Source organism: Phalacrocorax aristotelis, chromosome 17, assembly GCF_949628215.1.
Source record: "Phalacrocorax aristotelis chromosome 17, bGulAri2.1, whole genome shotgun sequence".
NCBI lineage: Eukaryota > Metazoa > Chordata > Aves > Suliformes > Phalacrocoracidae > Phalacrocorax > Phalacrocorax aristotelis.
Genome location: NC_134292.1, coordinates 8,582,976 through 8,601,604, shown reverse-complemented (window position 1 = coordinate 8,601,604; position 18,629 = coordinate 8,582,976). Strand labels below are relative to the sequence as shown.

The following is an 18,629-nucleotide window of genomic DNA, read 5'->3' as shown; positions in this document are numbered from 1 at the left end:
CCTTGTAAAAAGAAGCAGCGTTTCGCCAGTCTAACTGGTACCAGTTCCTTGAGAGGAGAGACGTGACTTCAGCAAAGGAACATTTCTGCTGGTGGGAACAGTTCTGCAAGGATCATCGCTGTAAGTGCTGCTGCAGTGATGGATTTTGGTGTTGATGGGGTCTGGGAGGGACAGGGGTTGGGTGGGTGTGGGGTGAAGGCTGCAGGGCACCCTAATTTCCCCGTGTCTCTTTGCCTGCTGGTTTTCCGCCCCCCTCCTCCCCCCCCCCCCCCCCCCCCAGTTTCCTCCCCAGAGGCCAGCCGGGTGCAAGCCCACAAGGGACAGATTTCTCTGATTAGGCAACGCCAGGCAGCCTCTCCCCTTTCGCTTTCAGCTGCCTCTTCCTCCCTGTCCCCGGAGGCAGCCCCGAGCATCTGGCCCCGAGCATCTGGCCCCAAGCGAAGCGGCACCCGCACCACGACGGGTACCGGCCACGGCACTGCCATGGAGCCGGGCGTGCGGCAGCCCCTCGTAAGGAAGTCAAGCTCCTCGTATCGGACCTTCCCCGAGAGCGCTGGCAAGAGGCTTGACAAGGAGTACCTACGGTAAGGGCCAGGCTGGGGCTGTGGGGCTGGCTGCTGGGTGGGCTGTGCCCCCAGTCCCATGAGCGCTGGGCTGGGGGGAAGCTGGTGGAAGAGCTGCCTCATACTGCTGTTGTTCCTGGATTGCCCTGAGATGGGGTCTCATCCTGCCCAGGGAGTGCATGGTTTTCGGCCTTTGACTCTCCTAGGGGCATAAGGTCCTGCTGGGGCGCATGGGGGCCTTGAAAGGAACCCCCTCCCTGCTCCGCTGGGACAGGCCAGCTGGGTCTATGGTGCCGCCCGGCTGCAGCTTCTGCTGCGGGTTTGTTGAACCCACTGAAAACCACCCAGTGCAGGCGAAAGCATCAGCGGTGCCTGGCGGGATGGGCTCTCGCCCCCCACCTCATGGCAGGAGCAGATGCTGCTCTGCTGGGAGAAACCCCACCAGCCTGGGGCTGTGCAGGGCCATTCCTCAGGAAAATCCCTCCGTGGGTGTCACGAGAACCTCAGCAAAGGCTGGGGGAAACTGCAAGATGGAGTTAAAGTTTCTGCCGAGTGCGATAAAGGCACCCAACACATCCTTCTCACTCTGTCCCTCCCTCAGGAGCCTCCACAACAAGCGGCTCTACCTGGCTGTGTTTGCCGCCGTCCTGGGGAACTTCAATTTCGGCTATGCCCTGGTTTACCCCTCGCCTGTCATCCCGGCCCTGGAGGCTCACCCCAGCCTTGCACTGAGGCTGGACCAGCACACAGCGTCCTGGTTTGGGGTAAGGGGAGGGCTTGTCCCTGCCAGGGGTGGAGGGCAGAGGCAGTGGGTGTTCAGGGGGGGCCCAGACCCACTGAGGCCCCTCTCTGTGTCTCCTCGCAGTCGGTGTTCATGCTGGGAGCAGCAGCAGGGGGGCTCAGCGCCATGCTCCTCAATGACCGCTTGGGCCGCAAACTGAGCATCATGTTCTCAGCGGTGCCGTCCGCCGTGGGATATGCACTGATGGCCGGTGCCCAGGGGGTCGGGATGCTGCTGCTGGGTCGTGTGCTGACGGGCTACGCCGGCGGCGTGACATCCGCCTCCATCCCGGTAACTGCCACGGGAGGGAGTTTGCTGAGGATTTGCGTGGTGGGAGCTGGGGCGGTGCCATAGCTGAGACATCAGCAGAGCTCCATGGATGTGGCTGGGCGACTGGGGATGGGGAGGATGCACTGGGTTAGCAGCCCTGATGCGGCCAGCCTGAGCTGCCCTGCAGTGCTGGACTTTCCTGCCCACAGAAAAGGGAAGGCAGGTCCTCAATCCCTGCCCTGCTCCTCCCAGCAGTTATTTCCTTCTGTGTTTACTGAATGCTGACCTTGTGTCGCATGCAGAGGGGAAGGCAAGAATTGAGTAACCCTGGGGTACATCTTTCCAGTAATGGGAGTCTGAGTGTGCCGCTGGTGTGCTTCTCCCACGCTGCAGTGAGGGAGGGAAGTGGTGGTGCCCGCAAGGCTGTCCTCTCCGCCAGCCAGGACCAGCTCGTGCCACTCGACTGGTCAGGCTTCCACCCTGAGAGGGCAGTTTCCCAGCAGTTTGGGTTTCCCCCAGCTGTAGTAGACGACTGCGAGTTGACAGAGGACAGGTTTTGGTGGTGACAGCTGTATATTGCAGCTCTGTTAAGCGTGTGTTGTCCCGCTCCAGGTCTACATCTCGGAGATCTCCCACCCTGGGGTCAGAGGCATGCTGGGCGCTTGTCCTCAGATCATGGCAGTGCTGGGCTCCCTCATGCTGTATGCACTGGGCAAGTATCTTGGTGTTCAGAGGGCAGGAAACCCTCAGCGAGAGCTAAGAGAAAGGGGAGCTTATTTTAAACAACTTCCTCAGTAAGTTGATGGATTCCTTCCCCTCGCAGCCAGCTCACAACCGCCACTGTGGGTGCGCACAGTGGGGCTGGACAGGATCACCCATCCATAAACCCACACTTGAGTGTGTGCTCAGAGGGATGAATCCATAACCCTTGTGGACCCATGGCCACCACGGTGCCTGCAGATCTGGGTCCTGCCAAGGTTTCATCATGGCTGAAGGGCAGCACATGATGAACTGCATGTGCATCTCCTGTCAGCGTGTGCCTTAGTTGCTGCAGGATCTTGCTGGATCCTCTAAGATTTGGGGGAGCTTGCTGGAATTTGCTCATATTGAACAACATCTGAAAATGCTTCTTTGCTAGGAAAAAACCATGGAAAATCCCCCTCTTGTTTTGGTTTGGGGTTTTGGTTTTTTTTCCCCCACTCTGGGTTTATTAAATCTCTGCTGTTGAGGTGCCCGTGTGGGAGTAAGGCGAGGACTCCCCTCCTAACGGTGCTGTTCTGGCAGGGCTTGTCCTGGACTGGCGCTGGCTGGCCGTCGCAGGAGAGGTGCCCGTGCTCACGATGATCATCCTGCTCTGCTTTATGCCCAATTCGCCCCGGTTCCTGCTCTCCAAGGGGAAGGAAGATGAGGCCATGGGGTCGCTGTGCTGGCTGCGGGGGAAGGACACGGACTATGCCCGGGAGTATGAGCAGATCAAGGACAGTGTGAGGAAGCAGGTGAGGAGGCTCACCTCCAGCATGGGGGAGATGTAATGTGAAAACTGCAAAATCCAGCCTCCTCTGGGCAACTCCTGAGCCATCTTCTGGGTGCTGTGGTGGAGCCCAGAGGTGGTAACACCTCATTTTTCTGGCTTTGTTGCCTCCAGAGCCGACGGGTTTCCTGTGCCGAGATCAAGGACCCCTTCATTTACAAGCCCATCCTGATCGCGGTGGGGATGAGGTTCCTGCAGCAGCTCTCTGGAGTCACCTGTGTCCTCGTGTACCTGCAGTCAATATTCAAGAAAACATCTGTCATCCTGGTGAGCCCTGGGGTTCGGCCTGTGCTGGGGCTGCTCCATTTTCAGTGATGGTGCCCAATGCTCCACATCACCTGCAGCTCTAAGACCCCAACTTTGAAGCCTTTTTTTAAAGCACCTGGTTGGAAGCGATTGCTCAGCTGCCTAAGGATGGGGAGTAGGACTGGCCCCACTGTCTCCCTGCTCTCCTCTGAGCTTCAGGCTCCTCTTCTCTGGTCTGTCATTATAGGATGATAACTTTGACAAAGGCATCAGCTAGAGTCAAAGCAACACATGCCCTTTCCCTGGCTCTCCTATCTCAGCTTCTCCACTGCTTTTGCCGTTGCAGAAACCAGAGTATGATGCGGCTCTCGTTGGCTTAGTTCGTCTGTTCTCGGTGGCGATTGCTGCTGTGTCGATGGATAAAGCTGGGAGGAAGATTCTTCTTTTTGTATCAGGTATGTTTCTCTCCCACTGGTGTGCAAGGGAAGCTCTTATTTAAAGATTTCTAGGAGCTCTGCAAACATGCAGGAGAGGAAACTTCAGCCATACAGGACTTGGGCAGGGAGTGGGGAGGTCTCTTTCCTTTGGTGGTAGCTCAGGTCCTGAGCAGAGGTGTTCCTGGGAGCTCAGCCCTCACCACAGAGGAGATCACTCACCCATGGATCCCACTATGCTGTTGCATCTCTCCACAGCTGGTGTCATGCTGGTCTCCAACCTGACCATGGGCCTCTATATCCACTTTGTGCCAGCTTCTCAGAATGGCACTGTTGCCAACAAGACCCTGGTGAGCTCTGCCAACCTTCCTGCTGAGCCGACCAACTACATCACCCTCCTCCCCCTCCTGGCAACCATGTTCTTCATAATGGGTAGGTGCAGAGAGCGAGAGCCCAGGACCCACAGCACAGGGCTGCGTACCAGCCCGGGGGGACGTTTCTCATCTGAGGCAGGGTGATACAGAGCAAAGAGATTTGGGCTTGGAGTTGGAAGGCAGGCAGGTGTCCCTGGAAGACCAAGAAAGGTGGCATGTGAAGTCATTTTGAGGACTGACAGAGAGTGAATAGGGGGGAATAATGATTGACATGGGAGCCGGGCGGGATTGCACGGGCTCTTTTGCACTCCCCAGGGGGCTTTGAAGCCTCAACAGCCTCACCTTACCCCTCCTCCCCTGCAGGTTATGCCATGGGCTGGGGCCCCATCACTTGGTTGCTGATGTCGGAGATCCTGCCTCTGAAAGCCCGCGGGGTGGCCTCAGGCCTCTGTGTCGTCGTGAGCTGGCTGACAGCCTTCACCCTGACCCAGTTCTTCCTCCGGGTCGTGGTGGGTATTGCCCTGGGAGGACGTCCAGCAGCACCTCCTCAGACCCTCTCTGCACCAGCTCATGTCTGCTTTTCATCCTGCTTTCCAGGAAGCCTTTGGCCTCGAGGTGCCCTTCCTATTCTTCGCTGTCATCTGCGCTGCAAACATCTTATTCACAGGCTGCTGTGTTCCAGAAACCAAAGGCAGATCCCTGGAACAGATCGAGGCCTTCTTCAGGACTGGCCGGAGGTCGTTCATGAGGTAGGAGCTGCCATCTGCCAGCCGTGCCAGGCCACCAGTCCGCATGCTCAAGGGCAACAAAGCAAACTGTTGTGCTGCTGGAGGTGGAGTCTGGAGCTCTCTGTGAAGGCAATAGGAGAGGAACAGGTGGCAATGACCGCCTTGCTTTGGGTGTAGAAGTTGCCAGCTGGAACTTTACCTTCTCTTCCTATCATTCAACACTACCTGTTGCGCTCTGGGCAACATGTCAACCCAACGTACGGGACCCTGTAACCAGTGCCAGGCTGGAGATAAAGACATCCTGGAAAATAGAACATATGGCTGTGGACAAGAGACCACTCATGTCCTTTGCTCAGCAGCCACCCAAGCAGCCTGAAAGCCCCAGGGTTTGGCTGGAACAGAGTTAACAGCTGTAGCTGTTTTGGCAAAAGTTCATCATGTAGTTGCAAGAATAAAACAGTTTTGCCTCCAACTGCAAGACATTGCCTTGATTTGCAAAGAAGGGAGCTGCAGGTGGGTGGGGTGGGAGGGGCAGACTAGGACTGTGACAAGGGGACCACAGCAGCCTGCAGCTTCCAAGATGAGTCTCATGTACTTAAGGAATTTCAAAAAGGCAGAGCCAGATATTTTTTATAAAAAGCTGCCACATTTTATTGCTCTAAAAACACACATTACACTAGAAGCCTAATGAACAAGACCAAGTACAGTTCACAGAGAAAATGCAGGACAAAACAAAGAACAGGAACAGACAAACATTCAGCTGTAGTGCAAGTGATTCACTGTAGGAAAGACACAGCAGGTACTGACAATAGTTTGTACTGGGGCAAGTTCTTCCCACCCCAGGGTTTTACTCATCCACAAAGAAGGTGGTGGATGCGCCTCCATCATGGTTGTGTATGGAGCCTCCACCTCCATCACTTTGAGATTTCAACTGCGTAGTTAGTAGCAAATTGCTCTTACCCCTTTCCTGTGTGTCCTGCAAGATTAAGGACTTCTCTTATTTTTTTTAGAGCCTGACCCTAGGTAAAACACAGCTGCAGGAGGTGGTTATGGCTGCAAGGAACAAATGGCCTTACTGAGTATCACATCCAACCTAACTCCTCCCAAGAGGGCAGAACAACAAAGGCTGAGCTGGAAGATGATTTGCCCAAGCATTTGTCCAACCTCATGAAATGCACTTGGCACCCCGAGGTCTGGTGGAGATGCTTGTGTCCTCCCATTCCTGGAACATTCAGCCTGCTGTGACAAGGAAGCATGGGGTAACATAGCATGTTTGACCCAGATCTCAAGATACACTAACTACTATTTAGAACCCCTGCAGCAGGAGATGAGAGAAACCACCTAAGAGATGTGCTTTGTCAGAGGATTAATTTAAAGCAGCCTGGGACAGAGGAAGAGAGTTGGGCCAAAATCAAAACTACAGAAAAAATTCAGTATTATACCTAACCTTTGCAGCTGAGACCCATTTCCAGAAAGATGTTCAGCTCTGGCTGGAATATGACTGTTTCTAAGCACGGTCTGATTACGAGAGGTCTCAAGAGCCTCTCGTTTCCACTGACCTTCTGAAGATCAGGATCTCTGGCAGCCCTGTACTAGAGCATTCTCTTTCTCACATGGCTATGGACCAGGTCTTGATATCTTCACTTCAGTGAAATCCTTCCCTGAAGACAGTGGATGTTTTTTCCTGAGGAAAAAATGACAAAGATAAATTGAGCTTCCCAGGGTTCAGCCTAAGGAGGAAATGCCCGAATATAAAATGAGGTTGGATTCTGCAGGTCCTGCAAGAAGCTCATTGGAGAAGTATTTTCTGAGTGACCTTCCATATAGAAAGTCAGGGGGGGGCTGCTACAACATTTAGAGTCTGAGAAATCACAGTGGCTCTTTCCAGAGGTAGAATGGTCTTTTTATTCACTGCACACACAGAAAATCAATTGATGTTACAAAAGCAGCTCCTGTCCAGAGCAGTGAGGTCTGGGTACACAGCAGGAGGCAAGCTTCTGCTCTTCTCTTCACGCCCAGTGGACAGCCCCAGGGGACAGTGGAGCTAATATGCACAAGTGCTGTCAGCTTCATGACTGAATGGGACATGGAAGAGTTGCACATTGCATAAATGCAGGTGGGTAAGAAGCGCACAGCTCACGTGGTGAACAGTCCATTGCTAAGTGCAGATATGCTGCCGGTACCCTGGTGTCTTTCCACATTCATCAACAACTCACTGTGGTCATAGCGTCACCCGCTCTTGAGTTCTTGTGTAACAAAAATTCTGTCCCATCGTCTCCCAAGAGGCCTTTCCAAGACCTGGTGAGCAGAACATCTTCCATAGAGACCCTGTGGATTAGCCATCCAGCCTGGATGCCATCAGTGGGGATTGGGTTGAGCCTATAAAATTTCTAGAGCAGGGCTTTCAACTTCATTTATCCTTACACAGCTCCGAGCACCCTGATGGTGCCTCTAAACACAAGTAATAACCACCATGCACTGTGAATGGGCATACTAACTACTGTGATGCTACTACTCTAAAGGTCCTTTCTATCTCCACAAAAACAGTCTCTTGCCCACATGGAGGTGAGACCATCCACTAACTGTCACTACAACTCTTAAAATCCATGGGTACTGTCACCAAGCCATGCCTACAATGATGGCAGCGTCTCGCTTGGTTTCAGCTGCACCACAGACAGCAGAAATTCCCCAGAGCTCCCACTCCAGAACAGCGTCTGTAGGAGTCAGCGCTCTTGGAGCGTGGATCTGGGACACCTCCTGTTGCGGCAGGCACAAACTGAACAGACCTGGTGTCTTTAAGCGTTGTGGCCAAAGGCTCCAGCTCAGCTCTTACAGAAGAGTCCCTAAGGCCCATTTCCAACAAAAGCGTTGAGCTCAGAGCTGAGATTTGCACCCTGCTAATGGTGGCAGAGCTGACGCAGATCATTCCCTTGCCTTGGCCCCAGTGTCAGACCCAGCTGCCACAAAACACAGCATGACAGTACTGCTGGCGTCCAAGGGACTTCTGCCGGTGGTGCCAAGGGAGCAGAGCAGACTCGTCCATGTCAATGAGCCCTCCAAGGTGACCTGGAGCAGCACATGCCTGCAACAGCCCCAGGGACTGCTGTCTGTGGCATTAGGACAGTCAGATGAAGCCAGAGAGGGTCCTACCAGTTCTATGGTTCATCACCGAGGGCGTAGATCAGCCTGCCAGCATTACTCTGTCGCCTCTGCTTTGCCTTTTGCCTCCTGTCACTAAAGCTACTGTGGAACTACTCACAGAGCAAAGCAGTCACTACCAAAGACATGCTCGTACCTACGTGCATCAGTCTGCAACATTCTCTACTAAACACTACTTAACTCCCCAAACCCCCCTGAAATCAAAGCAGATGTCGTGTTTGCTAGGTAGGATTCTGCACTTGACCCAGCCAGTAAAGGTACCGCACAGGGACACCACTGGCTCGAAGAGCAGAGAGGCTATTACCCCTGAAGTGTCCCATGGGCCGCAGTGTATTCCTCCTGCAGCACCCCATTATCGTAGGCAGCGTGACCCACACAGGAGGCTGTGGTCCCTGCACACACGCACAGGAAAGGCCAGTGGCCCACGTATTGCACGCAGCAACAGGGATCAGCCTAGAGCTCAGGGCTCCAAAACGGCACAGCCTTTATTGAAACAAGCTGCATCTGGGCTGGCGGTGCCTATTCTGCATCCCAGAGAAGCTGGGTTCAGAGCAATCACGGTTCAGAGGCCTGGGGGACAGGGGCTTAGCACAGAGTGGCTACCCAGCCTCCAGCTGCACAGGCCTGTGTGTGTAAATAAACCCAAGCCACGTTCCTGGCTGGTGTAAATCCTCACACCTCCCTGAACTCCAAGGAAGAAACAACAGCTAACATTAGCTGGCAGCTTAGCCCCCGGATCTCCAGGGGCTGCTCTGCTCCCGCTGCAATGCCCAGCCACCCCCTCCAGCAACCGCTCCATCCCAGGCTCTGCCAAGGGTGTTCAGCGAACATGAATACACACCATACCTAGAGGAAGGACATGTTATACAGATATTTTCCAACATGACAGTGCTCAGAAGCCACAGAGCAGCTGGCTTGACAGACCCTTCCTCTGACAGACATCAGTCAGCCTCCAACAGCATTTCTCAGACCACAGCACGGACCCCTCTGGCACCTCAGTGATTCAACCGGGACCACGAAGTGTTGGTGGTGGCAGGAGCTCAGCTCCCAGGGCAGGGCAGTAAGAACAGGCTGCAGTCCCTGCTGTCACTGCTCACCACAGCTGCTGCCCACCTTGGCTGCTGAGTGAGCACAAACCTCCAATCCAACAGTTACAGCCCAGTTTTCCTCCCTTCCCTCTCCCAGAAGAGAGGGAAAACCAGCTTCGTCAAGCTAGTGGCCCAGAAGAAGACAAAGGGGTCAAAGGACAACACACTTTCCAAAATCTGAGAAATCCTCTGAAGGCTGAGATAGGATTTTCAGCATCCCAGTTAGAGCAGCCAGGGCTCTGCCTGGCTTCAGAGATTCCCCCCCAATGAAATGAGGCAGTCTTTTGACAGACATGAAACAGAGCACTCCTTTCTCCTACACCCATAGAAAATTAGTCCCATTAAAATAGTTAAATAACTAGAAATAAATTATTCCCCTTTTTCCTAAACAAAATAAAAAGCAATCATGTAAAATCAAATAAATTAAACACCCCAGAAGTAACCATGATAAGAAGAGGGGGATCTGGACTTAGTGAGCAGTTTTGTTCTGAATGATACAAAGCAAACAGAAAATGCAATGCAAGAACCACTGATGGAGCCCGGAATAAAGAAGCAAGACATCCCAGCTATCCACACTGAAATGGTGCAGACCCCTCTATGTTTGCAAAGGAAGGATATGCCACCTTCCCATACAAAACCAGCCCAGGACTGATGCAATAAGAACATGAGCCGGAAGAGAAAGGCTGTACCAGACAGGAGCAAAAAGCAGGTCCCTTGTGTGGAGGGATGGGTCATGGGAGCAGGAGTGGATGCAGGGAGTGAGAGATAACAGTCCTGGGCTCACGAGAGAAGGATGCTCTTGCCCATCAGTAACCCTTACGCCAGCAAAAAATTCCAGTTGGCCTAAGCAATAGTACCCTTCTTCAGCTGAGGTAAAGCAAACCTTACTTCCCTTCTTCCCCAGTAAAAGAGCGAAGCTTAAGAAAAGTACCCTTATTAAGACAAAGTAATTAATTCTTGTAATTCAAGTAAACTGCAGTAACCACCTGCAGCTGTGTCCAGAGGAAGGCGGGACTGTGCTTTGTAGGTACCAGGATCTGCCCCAGCACCTCTGGCAGGTCCTCTGCAGAGGTGGTTATCGTCTGTATATGGGTTTTTTCCTTGAAGTCCTTTCCCCCGCAGCGATGCCTCCAATGCCTGGCCTAACCAGACCCACGTTAATATACACTCAACAGAAAAAGACCAAGCTTAAGCATCACCATGTATTGCTATACCCTGGATTAGTGTATTATACCTGGGAAGGGCCACCACACCAGAGTGTGTTACTAAAAACATGTAACATGCAATGGCAGGTTACCCTCAGGCATGAGGCCAACAGCTCCATGACTGCCATGAGACCAGCGCAGGCAAGGAGCTGGTATGTCAGCGCTGTCCCCCTCACCCCATCCGGAGAGCAGTTCCCAAATGAGCACTGCATCCTCGGCTTGTCATCGGGCGTCACTCCAAAGAAAGGCTACCTATTCAGGCTTGTAAAGCAGCACTCAAAGAGCCAGCACCTCTGCAGCAAAAAAAAAATAAAAAAAATTAAAAATTAAAAAAAAATACGGGGAGCTGTGAGATATTTGGTTGAGGGTTCAGGAGGAGAGAGGGGCCAACACACTGAGGTCTGGCTGCTGGTGTGAGAAGAGGGCACAGCCTGCCCCAGCCCCTGAGATTTCCAGTTGCTGCAGTGTCCAGGGAAATCGTGGCGTAACAGAAAAGGGAGCAGGCAGAGGGAAGGGCAGAGTGGATTTCTGTATCTTCACCACCTCAGTGTCCAGGAGAGGTTACCCTGAGCTCGTGTGCTTCAAAGAGCCTGTCCCTCTAGGGCCCCCGTGAGCTTCTCTTCATCCATTTGCTTCTGCTGCTGGTGGATCCGAGCATATGAAATGGCATCTCCCCTGCAGAGAGAAGGGACAGCGTGGGAATGTGAGCTCTGGGTGCCCACCATGGTGGGTACAGCTCCTCACAGACAGGTCTCCCAGCCGGGGCCCAGGCCTCTCCGTGCCGATGAATGCCATGAGTGAAATGAGACTTGCTGGCCCTCTCCAACCCCACCAAAGCTGCTCACTGCCTCCAGAGCTGGGCCCGTCCATCCGACGGCTGCAGAAAGAGGGCTACAACCCACAGGCAGCCTAGACTGAGCTCCAAAGGAAAAGCTTAGAACTTAGCAAACCCTAGGACCTTCCCTCCCAGGGCTTTGAGATGATGGCAGGGAGATGTTCTCTGGCAGCGTTTACACCTGAAAGCATGGTTAGTACAAGAGGAAAGCATAGCCTCAGGGATGCAGATGGGGGTGAGAGCTGGAGATCCACCTTCCCCTTCCCTCCCCTCCTCAGGCAGACAGATCTCTCTTACTTTTTGCCGAGCGCCGACAGGCCATAAAGCACCCCGGTGGCAAACGCAATGGCATTTCCAAAGAGCGTGGTCAGCGTCAGGCTGAGCATGACAGGGATCACAGCCATCCTGGAAGACAGAGGCAGCCCTCAAAGCCGGGCTCCGCTCCCCACGGGACGTGGGGATGCTCGTGAATCGTGGCGTGCCCACGTGCATCCCGACGCGGTCCCCAGGCTGGCTTCACCACCACAACACACCCCGGGAGCATCCTCACCCGCAGTAGAAAGCAGCTTTTTGCCAGGGCCGCAGCTTGTCCGCCCTCGCAGAGACGGCATTCGCAAACTCGATAAACTGGCAGCAGAACGGGGCTTCACACAGGAACAGGACGAAGGCGTTGAGCCTCCAGATAGAGCAAACCAGAGTTAATCCTGCCCACGTAGCCCAGAGCAAGGTCAGCAATGCCCCCCGGAGACCAGCCGCTCCCGTGCCCAAACGCAGGAAGAAGGGAATGGGGGGCTGGACCCCACTGCACTCCCTCCCCGCTTCTTGGTAATTCCCAAACCCTGGTGCCCCAGACTTATTTTGGATAAGAGTATCTCAGTAGTTACCTAAAAAGGGGTAAAGAAAGAATATAAATAGAGTAAACCCAGCATCTCAACCCACCCGATGGAGCAAGATCTGGCAATTCACAGAGCCTGCAGAGCCTGACATTCCACTCACATCCGCTGCCCAAGCGGAGCAGCTCTGCCCCTTGCCCAGTGGTGTCTAATTAACCAAACCTCCCTCCCAGCAGAAAAAAAGGAAAGAAACCCTGCTCACATCATCCACACGCCAGCCGCGATGTTCAGGGGGTTGATGGTGACACAGTTCCAGAGACCAGCGAAGGCACAGGCTGGAAAGCAAAGAAGCTTTCAGTGACCATGAAGACCAACCCGGTGTGCCCACGGGGGCAGCGGGGCCGGAGCCTGGCAGGCAGGGCTGGCTTCTCCTCCCAGCTCTGCCCTGCAACAGGGCCTTGCAGCCACACCAGCATCATTTTGCTCTCCTGCATTTTGGGCTGTTTTGCAGATCAGGGGCTGCCCAGAAGAGCCCTTGCCTTGGCCAACACCTCTAGGCACTGCAGAGCAGCCTGTACAGATTAGTACAGGAGGGTGGGTGGAAGGGTCTGATGGCCCGAACAGGAACCTGGGATGCAAGGGAGAGGGTTTGTTCCCAACTCCCCTGGTCAGGTATCCTTTTCTTCTGAATGCTTGGTGTCTCAGCATGACACTTGCACAACTATTTCACTTGTGCAGAGCAACAGAGCATGTGCTTTTACATGGAAGCACATATGTGGCACCCTGGTTTTTATTTGCTAGGAATTACTGCTTTGTCCTGGGATGAAAAAAGAGGCCCCAGCAGGCACCCACCGATGAGCAGCACAGGGAAAGTTCAGCAAAAAGATGAATTGCAGCACCATGGCACACAGGCAAACAATAAATAAAGCATAGGTGAACCCAGTCTCAGCCACACAGTGCTGGTTCTGCACTAAAGATGGGCAGAAAAGAGCCAAGTTTGGGCCTCTGCGAATGCAAATGGAAGCGATGCTAGATAAAGTAGAGCCCAAAATAGCCCCAGCACTCCTCATTCTGTAGTGCAAGGAGAGGAACCAGACAGCAGCATCCAAGCCCAGACTGCATGCGCCTCTTTCCTGCCTCATTAAACTTGCATAGCATTCCCAGCACTTGATACAGCCCTTTTCCTCTGCCGGTACCGACAGGCTCACCTGGGAACCCGAGCCCAGGCAGGAAGGGCAGCAAGGTATAGACTGAGCCCACAGTAAACAACACCACCCTGCAGAACTCCAACTAAAATTATACAGCCCTTAAAGGCTCTCTTAGGGATGATTAGCAGCACAATGAAGAGCAGCAGAGTCCGCCTCTGAGAATAAGACCAGCCTGGGTTCAGGTATTTTGGATGTCTGCTCGTGTTTTGCTAAGGGGATCCCTGAGCAGAGCCGCTGTGAGCAGTCCTGACCTTCAAAAGCCTGGCACACATTTGCAAGGTTTCTTTTAAGCAGTCACTGCTGAATCCTTAAAGTTCCCTTAAAAATAGTTATCCTTATTTACCAGACTGGGAAACAGAACTGCAGGCCTATGACAGGACTGATCTAAGGTTATCCCACAAGCAAGTGACCTCCTGGTTTTAGGAAACAACCAAACAAGGTTATTTTTAAAATTTTCCTAGGACTATTACACAGGACCCAAAATCTTTTGGAGAATCCTGCAAGAACAAGATCAGCCAGCAGAGGAGAAGCGCCAGAGGACATGTTAATATCCATGCTCCAAGGGCATTGCGCATCCTCCCATCGCAAAGGGACTGGTGTCGGTGTCCCCATACTGCAAGGGAAACTGAGGCAGTGGGCTGGGACGATCTGCTCACGGTCACATACGCAAGCTGCTGGAGAGCTGGAAAAGTAACGGCAAGCAGGATTGCTGGGAGCAGCGGGCAGCTCGGGGAGCGAGGCAAAACACGGAAGTTTCTAATTCTTCTCCAACAAACAAACTAACAAACCCTCGGATGCCGATGGAAGAGGAGCTCAGGGGAAGCACCGCAGGCTTGTGACACTTGGTCTCCCCCAGGAAAGCACATTTCTGAAAATAATGCTAATGACTTTCTGGCACTTAATAATTAGCAGAACAGCAAAAATGAGCAGCATCTCAGCTGCCCCCAAAGCACAGCCAGGGCTGGGGCAGAACCCTGCCTGGCTGAACAGCGTGGCAGAGCGTAGAGGTCCAAGCAGTTTCCAAGCAGGTTTTCTCCCTTAGTCTTTTATTTTTAATCCAGCCATCCAGGGGTTGTTTTGTCAAGGTTCTGGTTTGGTTTTGTCCTCAAACACCCCAAAACAACCCTTGAGCATGAAGCGTCCCTGCAGGAGTCTCAGCTAAGCAACCACCCCAGTTGCCAATGGACTAATGACCCAGCAAGCCTGAGCTGAGCAAGCCCCTATGTCAGCACGAGCACCAACCAGGAGGAAAGGAGTCAAAGGTTTATAATTGCAGGAACACTGCACTCGGTGGCAGCTGCCAACAGCCACAGAGATAACGATTTGGTGACCTTCGGTCTCTTTTGCAGAGCAGCGCATCCCACAGCAGCCTGGTATATCCTCATCCCACCGGGACAGGATCAGCTCCTGCCTCAGTAGCCAAAAGGGGACGGAGCTGCCAACCCAGAGACTTCGTTTTGCAAAACAGAGGCCTCACAATAGGTTTAAAACACAGATAATGCTCAATGGCACGTAAGCTATGGAAGACAGCTCTGCCATTTGTTTAACTGCTGTCCCATCCCGAATCCCTGAGGAAGCACAAATAACTGGGAGCTAAAAATGAGGGGGAAGAACACCACCCCCTACAAAGGCTCTATTCATTTCAAGCAGCTGGTCACTGTCCTCAACACAAGCCTATTTTTGCTCCGAGAGCATTTTACAAAAGCCACAGACTCTCTTCATCCTTTTACGAGCAGGAACACAAGGGAGAGAAGGGACTTGGCCAAGGTCACCAAGCCAGCCTGTGCAAGAGCCAGAAAGATCCCGAACCTTGTTGTTCTTGTTCCTGCTCCAGCCCCTGGACCTTTCTGGCTTAAGCAAGTTGTGGGCTGCAGGTGTCTGCGTGTGGTAGACGTTGCCTGCCAGTCTCACCTCCACTAATAAAGTTTCTCTTCCTTTCTACAGGGAATTTTTCCTTCTGTAAGAAACAATCCAGCCCTGTCGCAGGACCACAATCTAGTTGCTCAAAATCCTTATAAATTATTTCTGTTCTTTCATAGCAAGCTCTGAAAATAGCAGCCTTGCCGTGTTATTAGTCACCCCTTTTCCAAACTGTCCACCTTCAACAAGGTGATGCTAAAGAAGGAGCATTTTGAAGAGGACCATTACAAGCACGGGATGTTGGAAGGTTGCCTCCTTCCACTGTCATCCATTTTCCTGCTCATAAGAGGAGTCTGTGTCTCACGCTGCCTTGTCCTCTGCCTGATGAACCTCATGAAGGGAGACAGTCAGGGCTACAGAGCAAGCTGTCTGACTCCCCAGATCATCAGCAATCCTGTTAAGAGCCTAGCTCTTCTTCCAAAAGCTTCTTCTCCCAGACTCACCCAAATACGTAAAACTCCCAGCTTTCCTTTAAAAACAAGCCATGAGTTCTCAGAGCTGTGAACAAAACATTGGGAAAATAAACCAAGCATAATTCAGCTGCTTTGAAACACGAAGGCAGAGGAAAAAATACATCCTCAAAGATTTGCACTGCTTTTAAGCCACTTGTGAGCTGCTCTAGCATGAGTTGGGTAACACCACCAATGTGTCCCAACAGCCACCCTCTCCAGCTCTTCACCCTCTACCCACATCCCCCTGAGCTTGTGCATGGGCCAGAGCCACATAAAAAGCACCAAGGCTCTGGCTACAGCCCCAGCCCGTGGGAAAGACGCCGCTACACTAAATCCCCACCTGGGACCTGCACTGAAGACACGTCCCAGCTGGTCTCTTGGCCGCCTGCCGGGACCAGAAGCACGGGGGCCCCAGGCAGAGCATGGTGAGACCAGTATGTTTTGCCCCATAAGAGCAGTCCTACCAAATCTTTTCACACCTCCAGAATTTCAGCACCGAAGACATAAAACAGTGAGAGCAGCATATGTTTTGCCAGCCTAGCCAAAAAGGGCTGTAACAAACCTGCCTGACAATACCACGGTCTACAAGGTTGGCTGCAAAAAGGCCATGGGCTTGCACAGTCAAGTCCCAAGGCAAGAGGCAGGCATGGGAAGGGGGCAGAGAGAAAGGGGGATCAGACGAAACGCTACAGCCGGGGGAATAAATCAGGGCTGACTGCACTGGCTGAGAAACATTCTTGTTTTACTAGAAGTCGTGGACCTGAAGCAGAAGAAATTCTCCATCCTGTGCTCTGCAGGAGATCAGACTAAGCGGTCATAAGAGTCCCTCCTGCTTTTAAGAGCTATTAATCTCTCCACAGAATGTAGCAAAACAGCACTACAGGACAGGCTGATTTCTGGCAAACTTGCAAAGCCTCTTTCCCTGGGAAAATTTTTTTCAGCAGCAGGTAATTCAGAGCACGGCCAGCTCACTTTGCTGTACGCCGGCTCCCTTCTCTGTGTCCAAGACTAAACCTCTTAAAATCACACAACACAAACCGAGTCCATTATTCGCCTTCAAAAACAACACAGGCAGGCCCTCTGCGATCAACAACAGGAGTAACAGGAAACATGCTCCGACATTCAGAACGGGGAAAGAAAATGAGTTGCAGGAACACACAAACACCTGAGAGTCCAATAAGATGAACCAAATCCTGTGGCCCCTGTTCAAGCCCTGAACCTGACCTTGCTGAGCACCCTTGTGCTCAGAGTAAAATCATCATCTAGTTTATCTGCCCACAGCCCTCCTGCAGGGCCAGGGGCTCTGCTGCTGCTCCCATCACTCCCAGCGAGTGCTTTACCCAAGAAGAAACTTGAGGATTTGCAGATCCCCCTGTGACGTCCCTTCTCCCAGGTGCCGAAGTTCAGCAAGTTTGATGAGCGCAGTGCACATCCTTCGTGTGCCAGCGAAAACCACCCCACTTCAGGCACGATCACAACTCTTCCTTCTGACCGAAACACAGCAAACCAACGTCTGGAGCAAGCACAACCCCGTCACCCCAAAGGATTGTTTCGTGGCACCCCCCCTTACACAAACGTGACCCTACCAAGAGGCAGGCAGGACCCCGACACGCGCTTTCGCATGCACAAGCGGCACCGAGGGGGAACCTTTGGCTGCGAGGGAAGGGGATACTTACACATGCCCCCGATGACCCCGGCAATCCTGCAGAGCCACCTGTACCACCAGGTCATGCCATCATCGGTGGAGGAAGCCACTGGGTCAGGGGCTGCTGCTTGGAACTGCTCATCCTGAGAGCTCATCGCACCCCTGCTCCCGGGGGGTCAGGGGCCAGCACCCCACTCCCCGCCTGAGCCCCAGCAGCGCAGGATGCCCCCCCCCAGGTGACAGTCCCCCTGTGCCCCCTTCCAGCCAGCCCAGGAGACAGCCCCTAAACCCAACCCTGCCGCTGCTGGGCCTCTCCCCGCACTCCCACGCAGGGCCTGGCCCCCCAAGGGCTGACAATGGAGGGTCTCTGCCTGCAGCAGCGATGCCAGCGGCCGTGGGAGCTGCCTCCACGTCTGCCCGCGTATTGCATTGTGGGTCCCCTCCTCCAGCAGGCAGGGCTTTGATGTCACTCTCATTAAAAGGCTGGTGGGCAGAGCCCGTCACGTACATATTCATAAGCAGCTGCGCAAGCATGCAGCTCCACGCCAGGTCTGGGGTGCACAGGAGCTCCGGGTCCCGCTGCCCCTGGCTAACAACTAGATGCTGTTATCCAGGCAGCCAGCGTGTGCTCCGAAGAAAGGGAAACATGAATTTTTGCATTTACGTGAATTTAACAGTGTTACAAAATTCTGCCCTCAAGATAAGAAGGAAACACTCCCTCCGAACTGAATCAGGTTTTCTCCCTAGAAAATGGGAGTAGAAGTAGGACTTTGCAAGTCAGATGTCCCAGTTGGCAACCTGTCGGTATCCAAACAAATGGTACGGGGAAACAGCCTTAATTCTCTTAAATTACAAAGAAAACAGCTGCATTTTTTGCAAATTTACATGGAGCATACATGAGTAACCAGAGCCCACCTCTGCAGACCAGGGACTCTGCAGAGTTGATCTGGAACAATAAATAGTGAGACTTGGGATCCAGAGCAGAGTGGGGAGACAGATCCCATCTGCTAAAAGGTTACAAAAAAAGATTAAGAAAAGGATGTCTTTTCATTAACATCTCCTGCTAGACAGGAAATGAAGGCCCAGTGCCTGCATCACCCACGCACTGCAGTGGGATAGCTGATATATCCAGCTCCTCGAGGATCTCGCTTCAAGAATCTACTTTCTAGCTCTTCCAGGAATGGAACGTAAATCTGGAGGCTGGCAAGCAAAAAACTCTAGGCTTAACCAGCAAAAAACAACTATTAAGAAGACAATAAGATTTTGTGGCTGTAAAAAGATGTCAGAGAATCCAACTGAAAGAAAGCAGAAGCAGGGTTAAAGCTGCCCAGGCAGAACCATTTATTGCATCAAGCAT

General features: G+C 52.9%; 2 protein-coding genes across 3 annotated transcripts; one reads left to right on the top strand and one right to left on the bottom strand.

Moving 5' to 3' along the window:
• Positions 1 to 326: 326 nt before the first annotated feature.
• SLC2A6 (solute carrier family 2 member 6) lies at positions 327 to 5,403 on the top strand. Its single transcript, XM_075111766.1, has 10 exons — positions 327 to 584; positions 1,165 to 1,327; positions 1,429 to 1,635; positions 2,227 to 2,326; positions 2,899 to 3,110; positions 3,260 to 3,412; positions 3,738 to 3,846; positions 4,084 to 4,257; positions 4,563 to 4,708; positions 4,797 to 5,403. Exons 1-10 carry the CDS (start codon positions 484 to 486, stop codon positions 4,950 to 4,952), a joined length of 1,521 nt encoding a protein of 506 aa, XP_074967867.1. The 5' UTR covers positions 327 to 483; the 3' UTR covers positions 4,953 to 5,403.
• Positions 5,404 to 10,362: 4,959 nt separating this feature from the next.
• On the bottom strand, positions 10,363 to 17,687 carry CACFD1 (calcium channel flower domain containing 1). 2 transcript variants are annotated; one of them, XM_075111769.1, is made up of 5 exons: positions 17,304 to 17,687; positions 12,310 to 12,382; positions 11,765 to 11,890; positions 11,512 to 11,619; positions 10,363 to 11,054 (listed from the first exon to the last, which is right to left on the bottom strand). In XM_075111769.1, the coding sequence occupies exons 1-5, from the start codon at positions 17,425 to 17,427 to the stop codon at positions 10,961 to 10,963; spliced, it is 525 nt and encodes a 174-aa protein (XP_074967870.1). In that variant the 5' UTR covers positions 17,428 to 17,687; the 3' UTR covers positions 10,363 to 10,960. The 2 variants fall into 2 exon arrangements, with proteins under 2 accessions (XP_074967870.1, XP_074967871.1); XM_075111770.1 differs by having other exon boundaries at positions 10,858 to 11,054; positions 11,765 to 11,858; positions 17,304 to 17,509.
• Between the last annotated feature and the right edge of the window lie 942 nt (positions 17,688 to 18,629).